A 22,384-nucleotide genomic window follows, 5' to 3' on the forward strand; every position below is an offset into this window, starting at 1 on the left:
CATTTTCATATCGCTGTATATGCCATTTTTGGGCAGGGACTGAATGCTTGGTATTACTTTCATACATTACCATTTCCGAGTGCCGCCCCAGTTGTATCTACATGAATATTAGAAAAAGGTCCGACATTTGTAAAATCTCTGGAATAGTCCACTAAGGAAAGTCCTTTCTTTGATCAATGAATCAATGGAACTTGCAGCCCATAGGAGAGTATAAGAAATATACATAAGTATGAAAGGATGAAACAAATTCTTCGCTTAAAAATTGCCATTTTGTATTCAATTGTATTTAAATTAACTGTATTGAAAAAGCTATAGATATAATAGAACAATTAAAATCGACAGCCATGAAAATCATTCCACAGCAAATATGGCTTGCAAAACAGACAAAATCTCAAAAAGTAAAATATATGTACATGCATAGCATAAAGCATTTGTAAGGCTAGAACTAGAACAAGGCCGGTTCCTGATCCTCTAACAAATTTGTTCGTGATATATGAAACGTATTTCAAGGAGTCCCCCGGGGGATTTTGCATGAGAACTAAATAATGATCCGTATGCCTCTGTCATGCTTCATGGCTGCCTGCAAGCTGCAGCTCACATATACTCCTCCACATACTTAGCAGGATGGGGGCCCATCAGTCTGCTCTCCGCTGCATTCTCAACAATTACATAGGGCTCAGTCTAGGGGGGAAAACAAAAAAAACTAAAGCTTTGCATGGCCCACTAAGCACACTTGTCAGCTAGTCCCCATCTCTGCCTTCATCTCTGTTTCTGTCTCTGCTCTTTGGACGTCTGTCTTCTGTCTCGGCTCTGCTGTTTCGGTTAGTTTTCTGTTGTTTTCTGCTAGTATTTGCCGAGCGCTTCAGTCAGGCTTTCACGCACACAGGAACACTCACAGACGTATGTGCACATGCTGGTACAAATGCCATTTTTTATTTATTCTTTCGCTTGTTCTTGAGCTTTGACTCTGCCACACACGCCACACGCCCCCCACTCCACACGCCCCCCACTCCACACGCCCACTCAGCTCAGCCACTGACTTGCAAAAATTTCATAATAAAGTTGTTGAACTATTTTTCATTGCATAGTTTTAGGGGCTCGCCGTGCACTTAAGCGTATTAGAATGCACTCAAAGTCGGGCGAAATGGATCCCTGCCGCCCCAGGATGCAAATGCCAGATAGTAATCGGGCATCAGAATTTAAAGGATCGCTCCTTGGTGGCGGGGGAAAAGGTGAAAATGAGTGCACCTCGGTGGACTCTGGGCTGGCACGTGTAATTAAGTTGGCATCAAGGACAAACACCACACAGGGTGGGGGCAGCTTGTTCTGGACGAGGGAGACAAATGGTCAGGCAAGGCCAGGGCGGACCCGATACCGAGTGCCCAACGGTTACATGCACGTACTTCCTAATCCTTTTGCAGCAAAAAAAGAGAGAAACCCCAATACGTAGCAGTGGAGAGCGAGACAGCCCGCAACCTGCGACGAAACGAAATCAAAAAGTTTGAAACAATTTTGTCGTAAATCTTCGAAAATAGTTTTACAGTCAGGCCGACAACCAACCGAACAGAACAGAACGGAACGGAACAGGATAGAACTGAGCAGAACAGGGCAGGAGGAGGAGGAGGAGGAGGAGCAGGGCTAAAGAGCCAACATACAGAATTGAGAGGGGCATAGAAGGGGGTTCTTTTGGCGAGGGGAAAGGGTCAGGTCAGGTCAGAGTCAGCGAATGAAATTGAGCTTGAAAGAATGTATATACATAAACATTGCATTGCATTGCTGTGTGGCACACACAAGGAGCCACCCGGCCTCAACTCCTGTAGAGAGATAGATCCCAAAGTATTTTAATAACCGTAGATGTTCTTGAGATTTCTGGCGCAGAAGCTAATGGTACGGGTAGCCATCTAAGCCGTTAAAGCACACACCAAAAGGCAAACACCATAGAGAATCCCAAAGCTGAGGTAGAAGTTCAGACCGCAAAATGCCACAAAACTAAGCTGGCTCGAGGATGCTCGCACTCGTAGTCGTACTCGTTGCAAGTGCAAATCCGACCAAACGTACAAATAAACATTTAAAATGCTCACAAAACTGTGGAAAATCAGTTGCTGACAATGAACTGGGAAAGCGGATAGCGGGATGTGGAAAGGAGGAAGGGGGATGCGGGAAGCGGCAAGCGGCAAGCAGGGAACTGTCTGAGGTTTGTGGCGTATTTAAACTTTCAGAGACTCCTCTCCACTGAATGCTGAATGTGTGTGGGGGAAAGTGTAACTAATGCTCGACAGTGGCACTAATTTAATTACGAAAAACGCAAGTGTCGCCTTGGCCACATTTTACAGCTAATGCAGCTCTAGCTTCGCTCTGGCCATTTGCTGATTGCCACAAATTGCTCTGAAGGGACAGGCAGGCCGGGCTCCTTACTTCTTATATATATTTTTTTGACAGTGCGGGAGAAGGACAGTGTCCGGGGGAAAGTGTGACCAGTGGGATTGGGAGAGTATTCCTCCGCCACTGCCACTGCCACTGCATCTGCCTCTGCCACACCCGCATCGGAGTCGTACTTCAGTTTTTATCAGCGGCCAAATGCAGCACCAGCAGGCGGTGCATCTGCAACTCATTAGACAGACACTTGCCAAGGAATGTGCTCTCTTCGTCTCTCGCTCTCTCTCTCTCGCTCGCTCTCACTCGAGCGAGTGTGTGTGTGTGTGTGTGTATAGCTTGTGGCAAATTAATTAATTTAAGTCTTATGCAATTGCAATTGCATCCCATTGCATTGGCTGGCGGCTGTGGGATGGGTCGGAGGGGCACCGACCAATAAAACATTAGACAAGTGTCTGGCTGCAAACGAGGTTAAACATGCCAATGCACACTTGGGAATGCCACGCCTGCCTTTCTCTGTCTCTCTCTCTCTCTCTCTCTTTGTGTGTGTGTGTGTGTGTTATTGTGTGTGCGATAGCATTCAATATTTTCCGGCAATTCTGGAGACACAAGAATGAGAAATCGATTTTAGTTTAAAACGAGGGGGAACGTTGTGAGTTGCTGCGGACACCGCAACTCTACGGTTATACCCGATACTAAGTCAGTATGGCTCTCCTCCGGCAGACGCCGCTAATATTAAACGACACGACAAAGAGAGAGACAGAAAATCAGTCTGAGCGTGACGTCGGGCGCTGCGTAGCCACTGCAAATTGATTTGTTCCTATTGGCTATAAAAATGATCTGATCTGATCCAGATTCAGCAATCTGATAGATATGGTCATTATCTATGATTCTGCGTTTTTAGTTTTCTCGAATGTGCAATATTGTGGATGCAACAGATTTTCGTCCTTTGTGTGGGCGGAAGGGGGTGGGGCGAAATTTTGAGATATATGTTTACAAGTGAGATCTAACAGGAGTGCGGATACCAAATTTGGTTACTCTAGCCTTAATAGTCTCTGAGACTTTTGAATATCCCCAGATTTTCGTCCTTTGCGGGGGCGGAAGAGGGTGTGGCGAAATTTTGAAACAAACTCGTCTCGGTCCGATATATTAGGAGTGTGGATACCAAATTTGGTTGCTCTAGCTTTTGTAGTCTCTGAGATCTAGGCGCTAATGTTTTACTCTAAGCAAAGCCGGCTATGCTACGTGTGTGTTAGAGAGAGACAGGGCGAGAAGAAATGAAATTGTTTTCTTGATGCTGGCTATAATAATAATACGATCCAATTCAGATTCCGCAGTCTTAAAGATATGGTCATTCTCTACAATTCTACGTTTTTGGTTTTCTCATATCTTTAAAATTGTGGATGCCACAGATTTTCGTCCTTTGTGGGGGCGGAAGTGGGCGGGGCGAAGTTTTGAAATATTTTTGTAGCAGTGACATATCACAGAAGTCTGGATCCAAAACATCGTTGCTCTAGCTCTTATAGTCTTTGAGCACTAAGCGCTGAAGGGGACGGACAGACGGACGGACGGACGGACGGACGGACGGACGGACAGACGGACAGACAGACAGGTCTCAATCGACTCGGCTATTGATGCTGATCAAGAATATATATACTTTATGGGGTCGGAAACGATTCCTTCTGGACGTTACACACATCCACTTTTACCACAAATCTAATATACCCCAATACTCATTTTGAGTATCGGGTATAATTAACAGCCTCCAAAATGACAAACATTGGCACTTGCTCTAGATTCCGAGGCGCAAGGCAAAAAAGTGTGGGAGCTGAGGCCTGTTCTTGCAACAGGAAATTGCATATTTGCTCACACACACACACACACACACACACACACACAGGAACCACGCACACAGCTGCAGCAAATGAAAAATGTGACTTTAAGGCGAATTGCAGGCCTGAAATGGAATGAAATAGGCTAGCAACACTGTGAGCCACACACACATTTGAGCAATTTTGTGCACACTCGCACACGCATCGAAGGACCTCCCTCCCTTCCGGAAGAGTTGTTGCTCGTGATCCTCTTCTACTGCTGCAGCTGCCATTCATTTCTTACATTTCGGTTGCATTGCACACACACACATAGACACCCATGCAGACAGACGGGGAGAGAGAGAGAAGGGCAGGCAGGGAAGCACACAAATGCAAAACGAAATTGCAATCGAGCGCGTGTCAAAGGACATGGAGAATCCCTCGCCTGGCATTTGGCAGCCAAATGCTTCCGCCACGCGTCCTTTATCCTGGCTGGACATGCATGAGGCTCAGCCTGATGGTGATTCCGATGCTGGTCCCTCGCTTAAAGTGAAGTTGTCCACATTGACATGACCAGCAGTAGAAGGACCAGAAGGAGCAGCAGCGGCAGCTAGAGATGAATGTGGGATGTGGATGGGGCGTAACAGAACGGCATCGAGTTGCATGTGTGACGGAAATGTGAAACAAGCCCTCCCACACCAAACCCTTTCCTCCCAGGCTGAGTGCAGGCCAAAAATGCAGTTGTTTTATTGTCGCAATTGCCAATGGAGCTGCTGTGCAGTTTCTCCACAGCCGGCGCTGCCGTTACTTCTGCTCCTGCGGCATCCGGAAGTGGTAAGCATGCATACCCAAGGCTCATGCAACCGTTCCCTGCAACTGTTCCTGCACGGATCTCTGACCCCCAGCGGATGCTGCCTGGATATGTAATGAAAAATCAATCAATGCGATACATTTACCGCTTGCCACAGGTCAAGAATTTGCCATCCCATTATTTGGCCGTTTGACTCTCCTCTTTCTGGGGAGATAATATAGATGACTATGAAATACAAAAAACTCACAGCTTTTGATAATTTGCATAGGATTTCATATCAAAGTGAATGAAATGATTTGTCAATTGGTTGTTAATCTAGTACCTTTCTCGTAATTAGTATTCGAATATTGGTCTAACAACTATCTTTCCTGCATGTACGCCATCGGTACAGTTTTTCGCATCGCGCGTCATGCGTCAGCGCCCCTCGGTCGGTATCAACGCCAAAATAAAATTAAAAAAAAAAAAAAAAAATACGGAAAATATAACTGGAGTTCATGGAATGTTATTCAAATGTATTCCGAAATTGCTGAATTACGCCTTACACCCGTGCCTCGCACTGTACACCTTCTGATCCAAACGAGTATATTTATGCATACATAAATATGTACATGCAAGGCGGGTTTTCTTCTGGACTGGACCACAGCAGAGCCGAAGATGACGACAAGATGCTCCAAGTCAAGAGCTTCTCAATTTCTCGAGCACTCTGCCCCCAGCAGCAATAACTACAATTCAGCCCAATCCAGAACTTGGACCGGGAACAGCAGGAAAGATATGCAGCAGCAGCACTTCGTGTGGCAGGCAAATTCAGTGCTCCAGAGGGGTGCGACGGGGCGGGGGTGGAATAAAAGAAATGTGCGACAGGCAGTTAAGACAAAAGAATTGTGGCAAAGCCAAAGACCGAGTCGAGTCGAGTCAGGACAGGCAGACGCAGACAACAAATTGAAATAAATGCAAGACGACTGTAAAAGTTGGCATTTGTCGGAGCCGTCGCACGTTTCAATGGCGATGCTGCAGCCCACGCTGACGCCAAACGCCCCGCCAACCACCAACCACCCCCTCGAGTGGCAAGAACATTTTTTCGGCTTATTAATAATGCAACGGCCGCAATTCAATGAATTTTTGACTCTGGCGGAGTCCGGATGGCCTGTGCCTGTGCCAGAGCCGAGAGACGAACCCGATGCCGAGCGTACCGTAGCGATGGCCCTCAGACATGCCACACAGTTGCCCCGAGAAGAAGAGAGACAAACGGAGGCATCAACATAATTTTTTTGGGTCTATCTGATGAACCTTTTAGCTGCGACAGACTACGGCAGGGAGGGTTTCAAGGTGTTGCGGAGCTAGGACCAGAGCCATAACATGGCTGCTTAAACCTTTACGTGCGACAAATTTACGACTTCAAATGTGACCGCAAAAACAACAGCAACGGCAACGGCAGCGGCAACGGCAACGGCAACGGCAACGGCAACGGTAGCAAGGTGAACTGAACCCATTTTGAGGCAGAGAGAAAACAGAGGCAACAGCAACGGCAACGGCAGCGGCAACGGCAACGGCAACGGCAACGGTAGCAAGGTGAACTGAACCCATTTTGAGGCAGAGAGAAAACAGAGGCACAGTGTCTGCCCACACAGCCAGCCATACACCCCCCACGCAAACAAACATGATAGCATCCCGTCCTAAATTTACATTTGAGAGGGTGTTTCGGTTGCCGGATTCGCCTGGAAATCGCCTAACTTTGACACACTTTGGATGCAGGGATTACTCTGTCCCAACAGTGTTACGGTTTCACTATATAAGCGATATCGAGAACAACTGGCCACAGCTATGGATACATCTGAGAGCAACGTACATATCTGCATGTGGATGCCGGGTTCCAGTGGCTCCCTCCGAAGCGCATGTTAACCTTTAGGAAATGCCCAAATATACCCATATACGTTGTGCCCCCCCCCCCCCCCCCCCAATGTTCCGATTCCAGCCCCAGCCACGCAAACAGTTCACTGTCCATTACATAAATATTTTATTTCAATAAAACGTGAGCAGTTTTTATGAATTTCATCGACATTTCATGCACTCTGGTGCACGAATTTTGCACTTTACTGTCGCTTAGTGGCATCGTTCGTGTTTGGTTAGTGTTATGCGCGTAGTTGGCGGTGGGGGATAGGTTGAAGGGGGAGGGGGAAGGGGAGCCGTTGCTCCGTCAGCGCTTAAAGGGTTAAAGGCAACTGGGTGTGCATCCCAGGCTCCCCTCGGGGTCTGGCCCCGGCCACGCCTGGGCTGCCTGTCCACTGATGTATGAAACGTTTGATTGAATTGACAGCATACACTCTGGCCCTGCCGCAGCCACTGGCAATGGCACTGGCATTGGCACTCTCCTTCCCCCGTCCAGCCCCTGGAGTGGGCCAATCGAGCGCATATCGAAACCGAACCTGAAAACTCCTGTTCCTGCCCCATATCCCATATACCATGTTCTACCTCCACCTCCAGCTCCAGCTTCAGCTGCTGCTGCTGCTGCTGCGGGCCATAAAAAACAAGATGTCATAAATTTTCAACGCATTTCTGTTTGTTTTTCCCAGCTTTTTCGTTTCGTTTCGTTTTCTTTTTCTCGTTTCGCAATTTGAGCGTTGCGTGTGCATTTGGTTGTGGCTCTTGCTTTTTATGCACATTAAGTTAATTGAAAAACTCATAAGGGCCAATGAGCATCATTCCGTAGGCATTGGCTCCGGGGCCTCGGCTCAACCTTTGATTGAGCCTGTCGCCCGTTAGCCGTCTCCCATCTCCCCTCTCCTGGTGCCCTACATTATTTGTAACAGTTAACGTTCGGTTGTGGCCATGGCCTACATTTGGTTAGTGTTTGCCAGGGAAAACATTAATCTCCGTTTCCCACAAAGCTGGGAGGCCACTTCCTGGCCACATGCTGATTACTGGATGGTCATCCCACACCGATCCCCACCCCTCTTCCCCCTACTCAATGTCTAAGCAAACAAAACGCTTTCTCGCAGGGGAAAATTGAAAAATTTTAATCTCTGTCGCAAAGCGGAAACACGCAGCTCAGCGACAGCATCCAGCATCCATCGGGGGCAACAATGATGCCAGTGCCACAACGCTGACAGTCGCCTGTCGACGGACCATGGGCCAGCATTAATGTATAGCCAAACGCAAGTTTTGGCAATGAAAGCAGCGTGGAGAGGCCAGCGGGCGGCTAACAAGCCAACAGCACGAAACAAAGTGAAATGAGGCGTACAAAACTGTCAGTCCTCACTCCAGCTCCACCTCTCCCTTTCTGGGCCTCCCTCGGACCTGCCCACAAGTAAATTTAATAGCCAGGCATATTTAAATCGTAAAAAAGTGAGGGACAGACCGAGGACCGACAGAGCGAAGGCGCCGGCGAAGGCAAACAAACTTTTTACAAATTAGCTAGAATTATTTAAATTGCCCTGCCTACACTGGGGCGCATTGGCAGCCGTGGAACATGAATTAAGCAGCTCGAAATGTGTGGCAGCAAAATGGCGCACTATGCGGCTGTAGGGAACGGAGAGGAAAGCTAGCTGGCAAAGTGGGAGGCGCCACAGATTAAATGGTGCAAAGCGGCGAAGTCAGGGCTTCAGTTCGCAGCAATTTAAAAAAAAACATACAAATAAATATGTACATAGAAGGAAAGAAACTTCGCTGAGGTTGTAATAACATAATAAACGAGGGGGAACGTTGTGAGTTGCTGCGGACACCGCAACTCTACGGTTATACCCGATACTAAGTCAGTATGGCTCTCCTCCGGCAGACGCCGCTAATATTAAACGACACGACAAAGAGAGAGACAGAAAATCAGTCTGAGCGTGACGTCGAACGCTGCGTAGCCACTGCAAATTGATTTGTTCCTATTGGCTATAAAAATGATCTGATCTGATCCAGATTCAGCAATCTGATAGATATGGTCATTATCTATGATTCTGCGTTTTTAGTTTTCTCGAATGTGCAATATTGTGGATGCAACAGATTTTCGTCCTTTGTGTGGGCGGAAGGGGGTGGGGCGAAATTTTGAGATACACGTTTTATAGTAAAATCTAACAGGAGTGCGAATACCAAATTTGGTTACTCTAGTCTTAATAGTCTCTGAGATTTTTGAATATCCCCAGATTTTCGTCCTTTGCGGGGGCGGAATGGGGTGTGGCGAAATTTTGAAACAAACTCGTCTCGGTCCGATATATTAGGAGTGTGGATACCAAATTTGGTTGCTCTAGCTTTTGTAGTCTCTGAGATCTAGGCGCTAATGTTTTACTCTAAGCAAATCCGCCTATGCTACGTGTGTGTTAGAGAGAGACAGGGCGAGTAAAAATGAAATTGTTTTCTTGATGCTGGCTATAATAATAATACGATCCAATTCAGATTCCGCAGTCTTAAAGATATGGTCATTCTCTACAATTCTACGTTTTTGGTTTTCTCATATCTTTAAAATTGTGGATGCCACAGATTTTCGTCCTTTGTGGGGGCGGAAGTGGGCGGGGCGAAGTTTTGAAATATTTTTGTAGCAGTGACATATCACAGAAGTCTGGATCCAAAACATCGTTGCTCTAGCTCTTATAGTCTTTGAGCACTAAGCGCTGAAGGGGACGGACAGACGGACAGACGGACAGAAGGACGGACGGACAGACGGACAGACAGACAGGGCCCAATCGACTCGGCTATTGATGCTGATCAAGAATATATATACTTTATGGGGTCGGAAACGATTCCTTCTGGACGTTACACACATCCACTTTTACCACAAATCTAATATACCCCAATACTCATTTTGAGTATAGGGTATAAATATATCTCCCGTGCTGAGTAAACCCAATTCCAATATGCAGATATCGAGTGCGTGGTACAATGTTTTCTTTTGACAGCACAGGATGTCCTGCTCTGGATATTATCAGAAGCTACATTTTCTCAGGGATTCTGGCGCTATTAACGTGGTTTTCGTACGCGTTGATGCCAGGCGATGGCGCCTGTCGGAGGTTTTATGCGCTTCTTTTTTAGCACTTTAAACTCTCGAAATGCCAGAAGTCAAAGCCGAGAGGCAGATGAAGCTACATTTTATCGCGCACCAACCACAAAAACCCCTGCTCTGCCCCCCGAATCATGCAGCATGCAACACTTTTTCGCACACTCGCGTTAATTGCAGCCACAGCAGCAGAAGCAACACGAAAATTGTTGCAATGCAATTAGAAGGGTGGAATTTATTTTTTGTGTGTGCGTTTCCTATATCCGCTTTTCGGGTTTTCTGTTTTTCCGTTCGCAAAAATGTCAGCGGAAGCATTCGGCCATTATCCTTATTAGTTTTATGCTCCATTGCGCCAACTTTTCAGGCATCATGGACACTGTTCTGGCCGTGGCTATTACGATTATGATTATGACGTTGGCCTGGTCGTGGTCGCAAGCCAGATCGTTAAGTCCGCCCGGCGGCCAAACAACATTCGCTGACCATTTAAGACGAGCGGGAATGAGGGGCAGTGGCCGGGGCCGGGGCAGGTAGCAGGCAGCACCAAATCTCATTTCGAATTCTATCTAATAATTAACATGGCCATAAAAAGCACACGGACACGCCCTCTCCACATTCATTATGTAAACTGTCGCGCTGGCATTCAAACTTTACACAAACACAGCAAAGCCCCCCACACAGGAAAAGCGAGCAACAAACAAGAGTCAGTTTTCGGCCAGGACCAACAGCACCCAGAACGGAAGGGTACCTTCGGAGCAAAGTCTTAAGTTACCAATGAAGATCAGTCGTTTCCGCACTTGGCAATTTACTCTGATCCACAATAAACAAAATGGCAAATTACTCGTAAAAAGAAACGCCAGTATTTAAACTAAATATTCGGTTTTTAAATACAGAAATTGCGAAACTGAAAAGAGTTCAGATCTATTTAAAAATAAATGTTTTATGGCCCATATTTAATCTAAATATACAGCACTTTAAATTTAAATCATTTTAAATCTTGATATGCACATATTTAATTTAAATATGGATTTATTTTTATACCAATATCGGAATTTAAGTGAAAACCCTATCTTTCTACAATTTCCACTATCGGCTAAAAATCTTTTGGTACTCATATTTATATTTGTATCTATGTAAGTGTAAATATGACAACTTCAGAGTATTTTCGTCTGCGTTGCAAACAGCTGATCCCAATCGTTATACCCTCTGCAGGCATCAGTGTATAAGGAGAGCATCACAAGGAGGCGGACCTGTCGCCAGGGCCAAGGAAACTCATTTAAGCCAAACAAACATTTGTAGTCTTAATTTTCGTGGCTCATCATAAACTTGGTTACATTTCCAGCCGCACAAGCCTCTGGGCCACCCGTTACGGCTTTCACTTTGTTGATGATTTTCATTAAATTCTTACGCCTTTTCTCCACATTGTTGTTTCTGCTGTTGCTGTCGTTTTCGTTTCGTTTCGTTAAGGCAACAGCAACAACAGAACATCGGAAAGATACAACTTTGCGGCCTGGAGTTTCATTTGCCTGCGTTAAAAATCCAACTCAACGTTGGATGGCGGCTCCCCCCACACGCTTCACATCCCCAGCCCCCTGTTCCAGAGGCTGTCAGGACTCTACTCCTGTCTGCCTGCAGTTAACTTTGTGTTTTTATCGTTATTTGTGTTCAACACGCATACTTAACACCATAGCATACACACATACACACACACACAGGCATATATATTTATATATAGAGAAAGGGAGATAGGAAGAGATCCTGTCTCCAAGAGAGTCTTATGCACAATATGGCCAAATTCTCATCAAAATTTTATGCTGAAATTAACAAATCTGTTTACAAATTTATTAAAACGTTGCTCTCCGTTCTTCGCTCATTTTCCGGAGATGGGAATATGAAGGGGATGAGAGAGGAGTGTTGTCAAGGGATGGCTTTTAATGGGTTGCTTTGTCATTATCTCTTTATCATCATCATCACCATCATCATCATCGTCTGAATCATGGGAACCCTTTCGCAGCAACAGCAACAGCAGCAGCAGCAGCATTGACATTTCATCTGATGACAGTTTGATGGGTTCCATCTTACATTTTTAGCATTGATCAACACTGGCTATATTGACCATGGATAAGCACACATGCAGCTACAACAGTGGCCGGCACGCACACATAACCATAACGGTAATTGTTCAATATGCAAGCATGCAAACGGTAGCGATTAACATATTATACTCGTACATAACTCATACGAGTGCGAGTGTGAGTGCGAGTGCGAGTGCGAGTACGAGTGTACGGCAGAAGCAAACAATCGACTAACATACACATCAGCACACATTACAGTAGGTGTTAGAATATACATGCACACGACGTACATTTATGTGTGGGAGATTTTGTTTGAGTGGGTGTGAGTGTTTGTGCATGTGCGTAGGTGTAGGTGTGGGTTAGCTGGCAACGTTTTGCATAATTTCCAAAATTTCCATAAATACAAACGGCGAGAATTTCATAGTTCAAACAAGTAACCGTGACGCCCATCTCTATTTGCACACGGATTTGGAGTTGGTTTTAGACTTGGACATGGATTTTGATTTGCATTTTCGCAGGAATTAGCTGACCAATCGGAGGTGTGATGTCTGCGATGAGGATGTCCCAACCCCCACTCGTTCGAGACCCAGCGTCTGCTTGGTTCTGTCATCCAAGCGCAAGCCAATGACATGGGAACGCGAGGGAACTTATTGACCTAAAATAAAAGCAAAATCCATCAGCGTGACTTTGGCCAAATACTCGTACCGGAACAGTGTTAACCACTAATCAACCGCTTAGTTCTGCTAATTAGACACAACTTCGGCAGAGAAAAGAGAAACTTCAGAGTTAAAGTCGTTTTATGGTTAGGCGGGGTAAATATTATTGAAGTAAATCTACCTTGCAGGTTTTAGCTTATTCTGACTAATTAAATACGATAACATCCATATGTACATATACGGACATATAAAGTATGACGATGCTCAATATTACACTTTCTATTCATGGGGAATTTGATGGTTCAAACAATGCCCATTCCCGTAGATACTCGTACAGTAACATCTTCCTCCTTCTCTCGCCCAAAAAGATTAATCCCTATGTAGACAGCAGATGATGTACTGATTGACTGCATACCTTTCGGCTGTGCACAAAATTTAAAGCGAAGAATATACATGTACATAATGTATGTATATATATAGGTAAATGTATATATATATACAAAGGTACATATAGGCAGATAGAAAACTAAAAATTTTCCCAGCTTTATGCGAGTTTATGCGATTCGCTAAGAAGAATAGAAGTCGACTTGGCTTAATCTAGCAAAATTCAAATGCAAGGATCTGCGCAACGGAACAGAATATTCTAAAGCGTTTCATTTATTTTGAAATAGGGCTAGTTTATGTTTCTATCGAGTATTTACACATTGAATTATCTCTATTGGTTTATTTTTTTGAAATAAATTTAAGTACTGGTCGCTGTTTATATATGTTTTTTTCCTTATCACCTCACATTTTCCCATAAATCACTTCATATTTCATAAATAAATAGCTTAACAGGCTATTTTTAGATATTTGAGGAAAACATTTTATAAGAATGATCTTTCTTATAGGAGAAAAGAGTAAAGAAAAACATAACTATAAAAATACCAAAACATACCGCAAAAGTGAACTTTTACTTACTTTAATTTAACTTAAATTAGCTGAGTTTCATTTAATTTAGAAAATAATAGACAAAAGTTTTTAGTTAACACTTTTACTTCTGTCAGGCAGGCAGATAAGAGATTATACGAGTATTTCCGGTTCGAAACGAGCTAAATCTGTTAAAGGGGGGAAGAGCTTGGAGGGGGGGTGACTCTTTGAGCCGAATTAAGCATTTAATCAGTTAATTGTTCTCTAGGGCGTTGGAGATATGTGGGGGGGTGTGATTTTTAAATTAACAGCGCCATTTACACAGTATTACCATTCCAGGCCAATACCGGGGCATACATATATTCGTGGAAATGTGTACGTGTGGGAGAAACAAAAGAAGGAGCAAAAAATTGCCGTTATCACGCCACAATAACCTCAAAATTTATTCACTTTATTGATAATGCAATAAATCGCAGCCGAACGGCCAGTGCAACTCTGCAGAGTATCCGTGCATTTGTGTGTGACTGTAGGTGTGTGCCTGCTGCTGCACAATTTGCTTGAGCGTGTGTGTGTGTGCTGGGCAATTTTTTCGTAGCATATTTTCGGCTGGCGCATATTTTTCGTGTTTGCATATTTCATTTCAATTTTATTTCTTGCTGCTCTGCCAATACACCCATTCATATACATGCAAACATATACATAAATACAAATGTTTGTGTGTGTGTGTGTTTGTGTATTTGCATGCAGTGTAAAATATGCCATGAAAATCAACGAAAATACGTAACCCAGGACACACGTGAACGGAGTCTGCACTCTATGTCTATATCTCTGTCGCAGTCTCTTTTGCTGTGTATCTCTCTCTCTCTCTCTCTCTCTCTATGAATGGCAATTGTATTTCGATTTTACAGTTTTTGTCGTTAGAAATGTTATGTGTTATGAGGATGAAGGCTCCGTCAGTGGGGCATCGGATCATGGGGTGTTCGATAAAAGGCGACCGCCACAAAGGACAGCTTCAATATTTTCGTTTCATTCCATCTGCCTGCCTGCCTGCCTCTCTGCCTGCTTGCAACAATGTGTTGATAAGGCAACAGTCGAAACGCACAGGGGAACGTGGCAAACAGAGCGAGAAAGAAGGACTGGAAAAGGTGCAGAAAGAGAGGTGGGATACATGGTCCGTTACAAATTCCATTTCCACTTCCGGGAGCCAAAAATTGCAGGCAGGCCTCGTTGTCAGCCCTGATCCACTTTTGGATATATTTTGCACACTTAATGGCAAGTCCGAATCAGTATCTCCAACCATTTGTCCGACTGTGTATCTGTATTTGTACGAGTATCTGTGTGAGACCGTGACAAATTGGCGTGAACTTTTGTGTAGCAGAGTTTTCCCTTTCCGCTGATTAGCCATCAAAATTGTCGCTTAAGTCCATTAAACACTTTAAGACCGACTTTAGCCAAAGACCCGACCCCGACTCGCGCCCCTCCTCGCCAGGCGACGAACATCTTATCTTGGTCAACTGCTTGTCCCAGCTGCACGCTATTCGCACTTCCGGTTACAGTCCATTTAGGGCACCATATTGCCGGGCGTTGGTGTTGGCACTTTTGCGCATATTTTGCAAAATCATTACTTAAATACACAGAACCGGAGACGGGGAAAACGAAAGGGTGGCCGTGGTCCCATGACCAGTCCGGCGAGTGGCCAGTCCTGGTCCTGGTCCTGTGGAACACTGCCAAGCAGGACAGCGTTATGCTGCTCCTGGTTCTCTCTTGTACTGCCTCTCGCCTTTCCCCTTTTCGTTAGCTCGTTTGCTTTTTGGGTTTTAAAATGCATTTTCGTTATTTTCACTGCAGCTGCGACGCGTCGCCCTTTCTGTTGCCGTTGTCTGCTGCCTTCTGCTGCCTGTCGTCGATCTTTTGCCACTCACGGCATTTAGCCTTAGCCACGACTTCTTCTCCTTTACACTCCCCACACCGCCACACCGCCACACCTCTCTCGCTTGCAGTTTAGTTTTCCGTTAATTTATGAGCAACATTTAGCTGTTTTGTACCTGCGGAAACCCTTGCAGGCCATTCCAATGGAACTTTGCTTTATTGCTTGTTGTTTGCCCCCAGAAAAAAATAAAGAAAAAACGGGAAACGAAAACGAGCGAGACAAAAGAAACGACAGTCTGATACCCTTCGGCTGCTTGTATGTGAGGAGAAGATTGCTTCCGTACATTTTAATACCTAACTCGGATGAGATTATGCTCTCTACTAAAGAATAGACACATGAAAAAACTAAAATTAAAAAAATAATACAAATTGCCTCGTAGTCAACCATGGCATGGCTCCAGGGTACCAGGGTACTGTCTTATAAATCCAAATAATAGTTATCAAGAGTCAGTGGCCATGGAACAAGTCGCTTGCTCATAAATACACGTATCGCTCGACTATTTCCATTTATTCAGTTACCTTTATTCCATTTTGGCAACCATTAATGATTGCCATCGAGAGGGGGCTTCGAGGGGGAGCCTCTGAGTTGCCATTCGCTCTGTTCAGGGAGTGTTTGCCTAGGCCCCCCGCTTTTTAGGGCTGTCCACAGCAGGTGCGAACACGCTAATCCAGCCATAAAGAGACCCCCTAGCCAATCATCAATATTGACCGTTGGGATTGGGCCTGTGCCCGATTGGCTTATTTTACAATTTACACCACTCCCGAGACTGGAGTGGGTGCCACGCCACATATGAGGGCATGAGACTCAGTGCGGGGGTGAGATGTTCTCAGAGCTGAGCTAGCAATGGGGCAAGCGGCCAGATCGCGGACGGAATGGGCGGCTAACAATTAGCGTATTAGAAAATCTAGCACCTTGTCAAAGTGAAAGGTAGCTGGGGGAGAGAGGTTCGATGCTAACAGCTCAATGCTGCCAATGGTGCGTTTTATACATTTGTATTTGTTTGTCGCTCATCTCCATTATGGGGGTGCTGTTGCGTGTGGCAACGACTGAGGCGCGGAGGAGCCTTCACGCTCTTTCCCCTCAACGGACCGCGCTTCACTTCGCTTCTCTGCTCGGCTATAATCACACTAATTACGCAACTAAAAGGATAATCGTGTCGCTGACCGCACACGAGCTCCTTAATGCGTTTCTCGAACTTTTTGCGTATCTTTGATACACATGTACATGTGTTACCCCCCAGCCTCCTGTCATAATCCCCTCGTTTGAACTCTGACAAGCTCGTTAACCGATTGCGAAATACCAATGGAAAGAGCTTTAGCTCTCACTTCACTTAAAGACATTCGAATCTAGTTTATTAAATTCTAGGATACTCTGATACAAAAACCTATCAAAAACCTATTTAAATGGCCACTTAAAACAAACTGCCAGTCAACGGACTACCGGACTGCAGGACTACAGGATTGAGGTCCTGAGGCGATACGTCAGGCTGAAGCCCGTCTCCACGGCCTCATCCAGAGTCATCTCGTCGCTGGAGAAGTGCATGAGGTAGGGCGGCGAGGCTGTGAAGAGGTAACTCAATATCAGAGGATTACTCTCTCCCTCTCCACCGTTCACTTACCATAGACCAAGAGGTTGTCATTGGTGCCGCAGTAGTAGGTGGGCTGATAGGCGGTGTTCTTGGCTAGAATGCCCTGCGGTATCATGAGGTAGTCCTCCTGTCTGCCCGTCGTGTGGACGGTGGCCCGGCAGAACTCGTCGTAGCCCTCCGTATCTCCAATCTGCATCGCCGTCGAGAATTTGCTGAAGGCGTATCTACGAATATTAGAAAATTCATCAATGCTTCACCCTCAAGATTTTCCCCTTCTTCTCCACTGCACTAACTCAATCATGCTGGCACTGGCCACCGACTTGATGCAGATATTATAGTTCAGATCGGGCATATAGTTGCTGCCAATCATCGCTTGGTAGTTGAAGCTGCGAATAGTGCCCGTCAGCTCCGTGTAGTACTGCTGACAGCCTGCCGGAGCCAGCAGCTCGTAGTCCGCGTGGTGCGAGGCGAAGATGCTGCGCAGATCCTGTAGCGTGTTGGTGCTTCCGGCGAAGGAGCTCGCTGCACTAGAGCGGCGCTTGGTGCTGGCCGCAGGACCCTCCAGCTGGGTCACAATCAGACGCCAATTGGTGCCCGTCCAGCGTGTGGGTACCGCAAAGGTAAGGGTCACCTGCTCGATCCCGGCGGCCACATTAAAAGGCAGATAGATGTGCTGGCCCGTGTTGACGCCGCACAGCTTAAAGCCGCCCGCTTCGAAGTAGTCCTGACACTCCAGCATCGAGTCCGTCAGGATGGGCTGCTGCAGCTCGAACTGCTCAAAGTCGATGCGCAGCTGCTGGACGTTAACGCTGAACGCCTCGATGGTGTAGGTGCTGAGATCGCCGGTCAGTGCTGCGGGGTTCTTGATGATGGTTCGCTTCTGACGCGTGCTCGATCCACTCTGCATGTTGGCTGGTTTAAAGAGCAGAAGAGGGGAGAGGGAGAGTTAGTCTTCATTGGAGTACACGGGTTTCCGGCGAATAATCTCACTTTCACAGCAGACTCCGTAGGTGCCGCAGTAGCCATTGACGGTGCCCGACTGCCGCATACACTTGAAACGGGAGAGGCAGGTGCCCGTAATGCCGCTGGTGGTGATGCAAGTATCCTCCAGAGTGCTGCGTCTTCTGGCCTGACGCCACATCCCAGCGGGCTCAACCACTCCCGTGACCGTAGCATTCGTTGCAGTTAAGTCGGTCAAGGTCTCCGCATGAGCGTATGCCATGCACCACACGAGTAGCAGCGAAGTTACAATCATAATATAATTTTTGGCTTTGTTCTTTTCCCGGCTATACTTTCACATCAACTGTGAGAGTCTCCCGGTCCGTGGGCTGCTTTTATACGTCGGATGGCGGGGGCAGCAGCAATAGCAGCAGCAGCAGAAGCAGCCATGAAAGAGGCAACGCCTCTGACAACACCGATGCGGTGATGAGATTTTCGTGTTAGAAGCCAGCCGTGTCAATATTTGGTAAGAAGTAAGAAGTTCCCAGTACCAGTACCAGTACCAGCACTCTCTCAGCGCCCCATGAATATTCAAAAGCACGCTAGTTGCTTCTATTAACTTGTTTGCCCAGCCCAGTCATTGAACCTAAACGAAATGTTAATTATTGTGATCTTCGATCCGCTGAAACTGGGTTATGTTTGCCCACTCTCCCCTCTGTCTGTACTATCCGTGTTAGAGTAGGAGAATGTATACACATACACACTATTCAGTTCTCACCATGGGTATCTCATTATCGAGTGTCATCACACCGAATGAAGATGGTGATGATAGTGCGACCAACGATGATGAGCAATCATTGCTGATGATGTCAAAAAATGAAAACGTGCTACGCAGACACATCATTCTCGAAGATAAATGCTTTGTGAATGAAATTACAAAATACCTATCTGTTACAGGCAGAATTGCACAATAAAAGCTGGAAATGGCAAATAGATCTTCAATTCCGAAACAAAAAGGTTTTTTACTGCAAGAAATAGTCTAATTTCAAATTTCGGTCGGTGTTGTTGATTATTTTACAAAAAAGGCACGTAGTGGGATATCTTTTGAGGATCATCGGTAAAACAAAATGGAATTTTGAGCAGGGAATATAAATAGATGAGAGTGTACCAATCGACTTTGATTGCTTATACTTCAACCTACAGACGTATCGACAGCGGAGTTTTCCATTAATACATACATGTAAATAAACAATTTTCGATGCTTTCGCTCTTGTGTCTCTTTTTGAACCAACTAAGGACACAAATTAATGATTGAAACTCCAAGAGGGAGATTCTTCGAATCAGTAATAAAAACATACCCGGTACAATGCTTGGGCAAGCTATTTACTGCTCTGGCATGCAGCTTTATCGAACACCTCTATACCGGTATTTTGATCGTTTATTTATAGTAGAAAGAAATGAGGGACGCAATGAGTTGTCTGAGTTAAATGTTTGGGAAAATTGCTTCTCTCTTGACAAATAGCAGGTGCCCCTTGGGCCGCGATAAGCCTTAGCGATCGTGTTTGGCGACACTGAAACATTGCTAATTAGCTGTGCGACTGTCAGCGATAGTTGGCGAATCGCAGCTGAGGGGGCTCCATAAAAGAGCCCGTGCAGCGATAACTCAGGAGTTCCAGAACAATGAACGACTACATTGCAAGCACCTTCCTCCTGCTCCTGCTCGACTTTGATTGCTTATACTTCAACCTACAGACGTATCGACAGCGGAGTTTTCCATTAATATATGTAAATAAATAAAGAACAATTTTCGATGCTTTCGCTCTTGTGTCTCTTTTTGAACTAACTAAGGACACAAATTAATGATTGAAACTCCAAGAGGGAGATCCTTCGAATCAGTAATAAAAACATACCCGGTACAATGTTTGGGCAAGCTATTTACTGCTCTGGTATGCAGCTTTATCGAACACCTCTATACCGGTATTTTGATCGTTTATTTATAGTAGAAAGAAATGAGGGACTCAATGAGTTGTCTGAGTTAAATGTTTGGGAAAATTGCTTCTCTCTTGACAAATAGCAGGTGCCGCGATAAACCTTATCGATCGTGTTTGGCGACACTGAAACATTGCTAATTAGCTGTGCGACTGTCAGCGATAGTTGGCGAATCGCAGCTGAGGGGGCTCCATAAAAGAGCCCGTGCAGCGATAACTCAGGAGTTCCAGAACAATGAACGACTACATTGCAAGCACCTTCCTCCTGCTCGTGGCTGTGGCTGCCGCACAGGCCGCCTCTGTGGCGACGCCAGTCTGTGGCGGAACCACCTCCTCGAAGAACATCAACCTGGTGAATCCGACCTACCCGCCGCGAGAGTGCGAGTACCAGATCAAGGCCTACAGCAAGTACGTTTGCCAGCTGCGCATCGATTTCGCCATGACTCTGGCCCAGCCCACGCTGGAGACGCAGCAGAGCACGGGCCTGACCTATGCCGAGTGCACCAACGACTACTTCGAGGTAAACGGTTTGAAGCTGTGCGGAACCGAAGTCTGGCAGCACATCTATGTACCCTTCAACGCCACCGATGGAGAATCCGTCGTGGATCTATCAGTTGTTTTGGCTAATCGCGCCGGCTCCACTGGCCTGCCAACGCCCTACTGGGACATGACTATCCAGCAGCTGGAGTGTCCCGCAGGAGCCTCGGTCCGCGAGCTGGAGGTCGAGACTAGGGCAAGCACCATCAAGGATGGCTTCTTTGTGGCCCCACCCGGCTGCCTGCAGTACTTCCCCCAGGCCAAGGGAGTCGTCAAGTCCTTCAATTACAACGAGGGCGCCGGTATCTATCCCTCCCGCATGAACTACGCCATCTGTTTCCGTCGCACTGAAACTACCACCGAACTGAAGTAAGCAATCTAGGAGCACTAATCTGCAAGCGATTCCTACTTTACCCTAAACTCCTTGCCACATCAGCATCCGCGCCTACCACTTTAACGTTGGGGCTCAGGAGTCAGCCAACACCTTGCTGACCGACAACTCCTGCTACAGCAGCGACAGCACCAGCGATCTCGATGCCGACTTCCTCATGGTGCCCCAGGCCACCCTCGAGGATAGCCACAAGCACGCCACCTACTTCTGCGGCTCCATCCAGAAGGATGTGGTTATATCAAGTGAGTACTCAAGCAGCTTTTTTTTATAGCAAAGCTGCCATAAACACTTCATGCTTAAAGCTTGAGATCTTTGCGAGATATTCAGTGGCATTCAGATGAATTGCCTACCCGTCTATTTCTTATATACAACGTCTCGGTATCTCTTTCAGCCAATAATCCTGGGCCCCTGCTGGTGCTCTTCAACAGCGACGACGTTTACAGGCAATCGGAGGCGGGCTTTGCCTTTACCTATACTGTCACCTAAGCAGGCAGCGATGGAATTTACTGAGACTTGTCAATAAAATGCTTCTGCTGAAGACTTTGAGCTATTCAACTGTTTGCCTATGGATTAGCGGTCGGGCAATCAACTGATAACTGTCTAGGGCGCTGATTTGGCAACAACAAGACGTTCGAGTTCTCAGTCCAGTGTTGGTTTCCAGTCCTTTCGTTTTCTTTTCGCATCGGATCGCTTGCTCTATCAATTACTGGCAATTGCAGCACTATTATCAGAACAGGGCAGGGCAGGTGTGTGTGACAGCACTTATCACTGACTATTACCAGACAAGCGATTTATTATCTGAAGAAGCAACAGATACAGGTTGCTGCTATCTCCCTACTCGTTCAAACACCATGGGAAACAATCTATCAAGTAGTGTACATAACCAACTGATTCCAATCTTTGCTAAACTCTATCTAAACGCCTCAACGACATATGTATGTATAGTTCGGTCCGGGAAGAGTCGTCTACCATTTTTCGGGGTACACTAATTCAATATATTCATTAATGCTTATATTTGATACTGAATACAAATTTAAAACATAGCTATTTCCATTCATATATAGCAATAATGTATTTTAATGCACATTCGGACCACAGGACTGAGAGAAAAGTACTTCTCTATTAAGCTTATAAAGCTTGCAGTGGCTAATAGAGTGGCTAACGGCCACTGTTAATTCTGATACAGTTACCACAACTGTTAGTTCACATTATCCATGACAGCATAACGTTGGCTCACAAAATCTGGCTTTTATCGGGCAGGCCAGAATGAGCTTTCTAAGCTTTCAAGTCATTCTAAACTTGTAAAAGGATTCAAAATGTAAACCGAAAGACCGGTCAACCTTCCCGACTATCAACAAGTGTGCGCTGAATGCTTTTACTCTGTATGAAACCCAATTCAAAAGT

At 45.9% G+C, this 22,384-nt stretch overlaps 2 protein-coding genes across 2 annotated transcripts; one reads left to right on the forward strand and one right to left on the reverse strand.

Moving 5' to 3' along the window:
* Positions 1–16,867: 16,867 nt before the first annotated feature.
* Positions 16,868–18,692, reverse strand: LOC108160872. Its single transcript, XM_017295134.2, has 4 exons — positions 18,116–18,692; positions 17,419–18,037; positions 17,156–17,349; positions 16,868–17,096 (listed from the first exon to the last, which is right to left on the reverse strand). The coding sequence occupies exons 1-4, from the start codon at positions 18,378–18,380 to the stop codon at positions 16,990–16,992; spliced, it is 1,185 nt and encodes a 394-aa protein (XP_017150623.1). The 5' UTR covers positions 18,381–18,692; the 3' UTR covers positions 16,868–16,989.
* A 1,565-nt stretch (positions 18,693–20,257) lies between these two features.
* LOC108160873 lies at positions 20,258–21,535 on the forward strand. The gene is made up of 3 exons (XM_017295135.2): positions 20,258–20,958; positions 21,026–21,222; positions 21,372–21,535. The coding sequence occupies exons 1-3, from the start codon at positions 20,288–20,290 to the stop codon at positions 21,464–21,466; spliced, it is 963 nt and encodes a 320-aa protein (XP_017150624.1). The 5' UTR covers positions 20,258–20,287; the 3' UTR covers positions 21,467–21,535.
* The last annotated feature ends 849 nt before the right edge of the window (positions 21,536–22,384 follow it).

The sequence above is a fragment of the Drosophila miranda genome, chromosome 3 (assembly GCF_003369915.1).
Source record: "Drosophila miranda strain MSH22 chromosome 3, D.miranda_PacBio2.1, whole genome shotgun sequence".
NCBI lineage: Eukaryota > Metazoa > Arthropoda > Insecta > Diptera > Drosophilidae > Drosophila > Drosophila miranda.

Excerpts from the sequence above, each read along its gene's own strand:
- LOC108160872 (XM_017295134.2), bottom strand. The coding sequence starts at position 18,380 with ATGATTGTAACTTCGCTGCTACTCGTGTGGTGCATGGCATACGCTCAT. Across the intron at positions 18,038-18,115 it reads CTACGGAGTCTGCTGTGAAA|CCAACATGCAGAGTGGATCG; the intron begins GTGAGATTATTC and ends TCTTTAAACCAG. Across the intron at positions 17,350-17,418 it reads GCCAGTGCCAGCATGATTGA|ATACGCCTTCAGCAAATTCT; the intron begins GTTAGTGCAGTG and ends TAATATTCGTAG.
- LOC108160873 (XM_017295135.2), top strand. The coding sequence starts at position 20,288 with ATGAACGACTACATTGCAAGCACCTTCCTCCTGCTCGTGGCTGTGGCT. Across the intron at positions 20,959-21,025 it reads GAAACTACCACCGAACTGAA|CATCCGCGCCTACCACTTTA; the intron begins GTAAGCAATCTA and ends TTGCCACATCAG. Across the intron at positions 21,223-21,371 it reads GAAGGATGTGGTTATATCAA|CCAATAATCCTGGGCCCCTG; the intron begins GTGAGTACTCAA and ends TATCTCTTTCAG.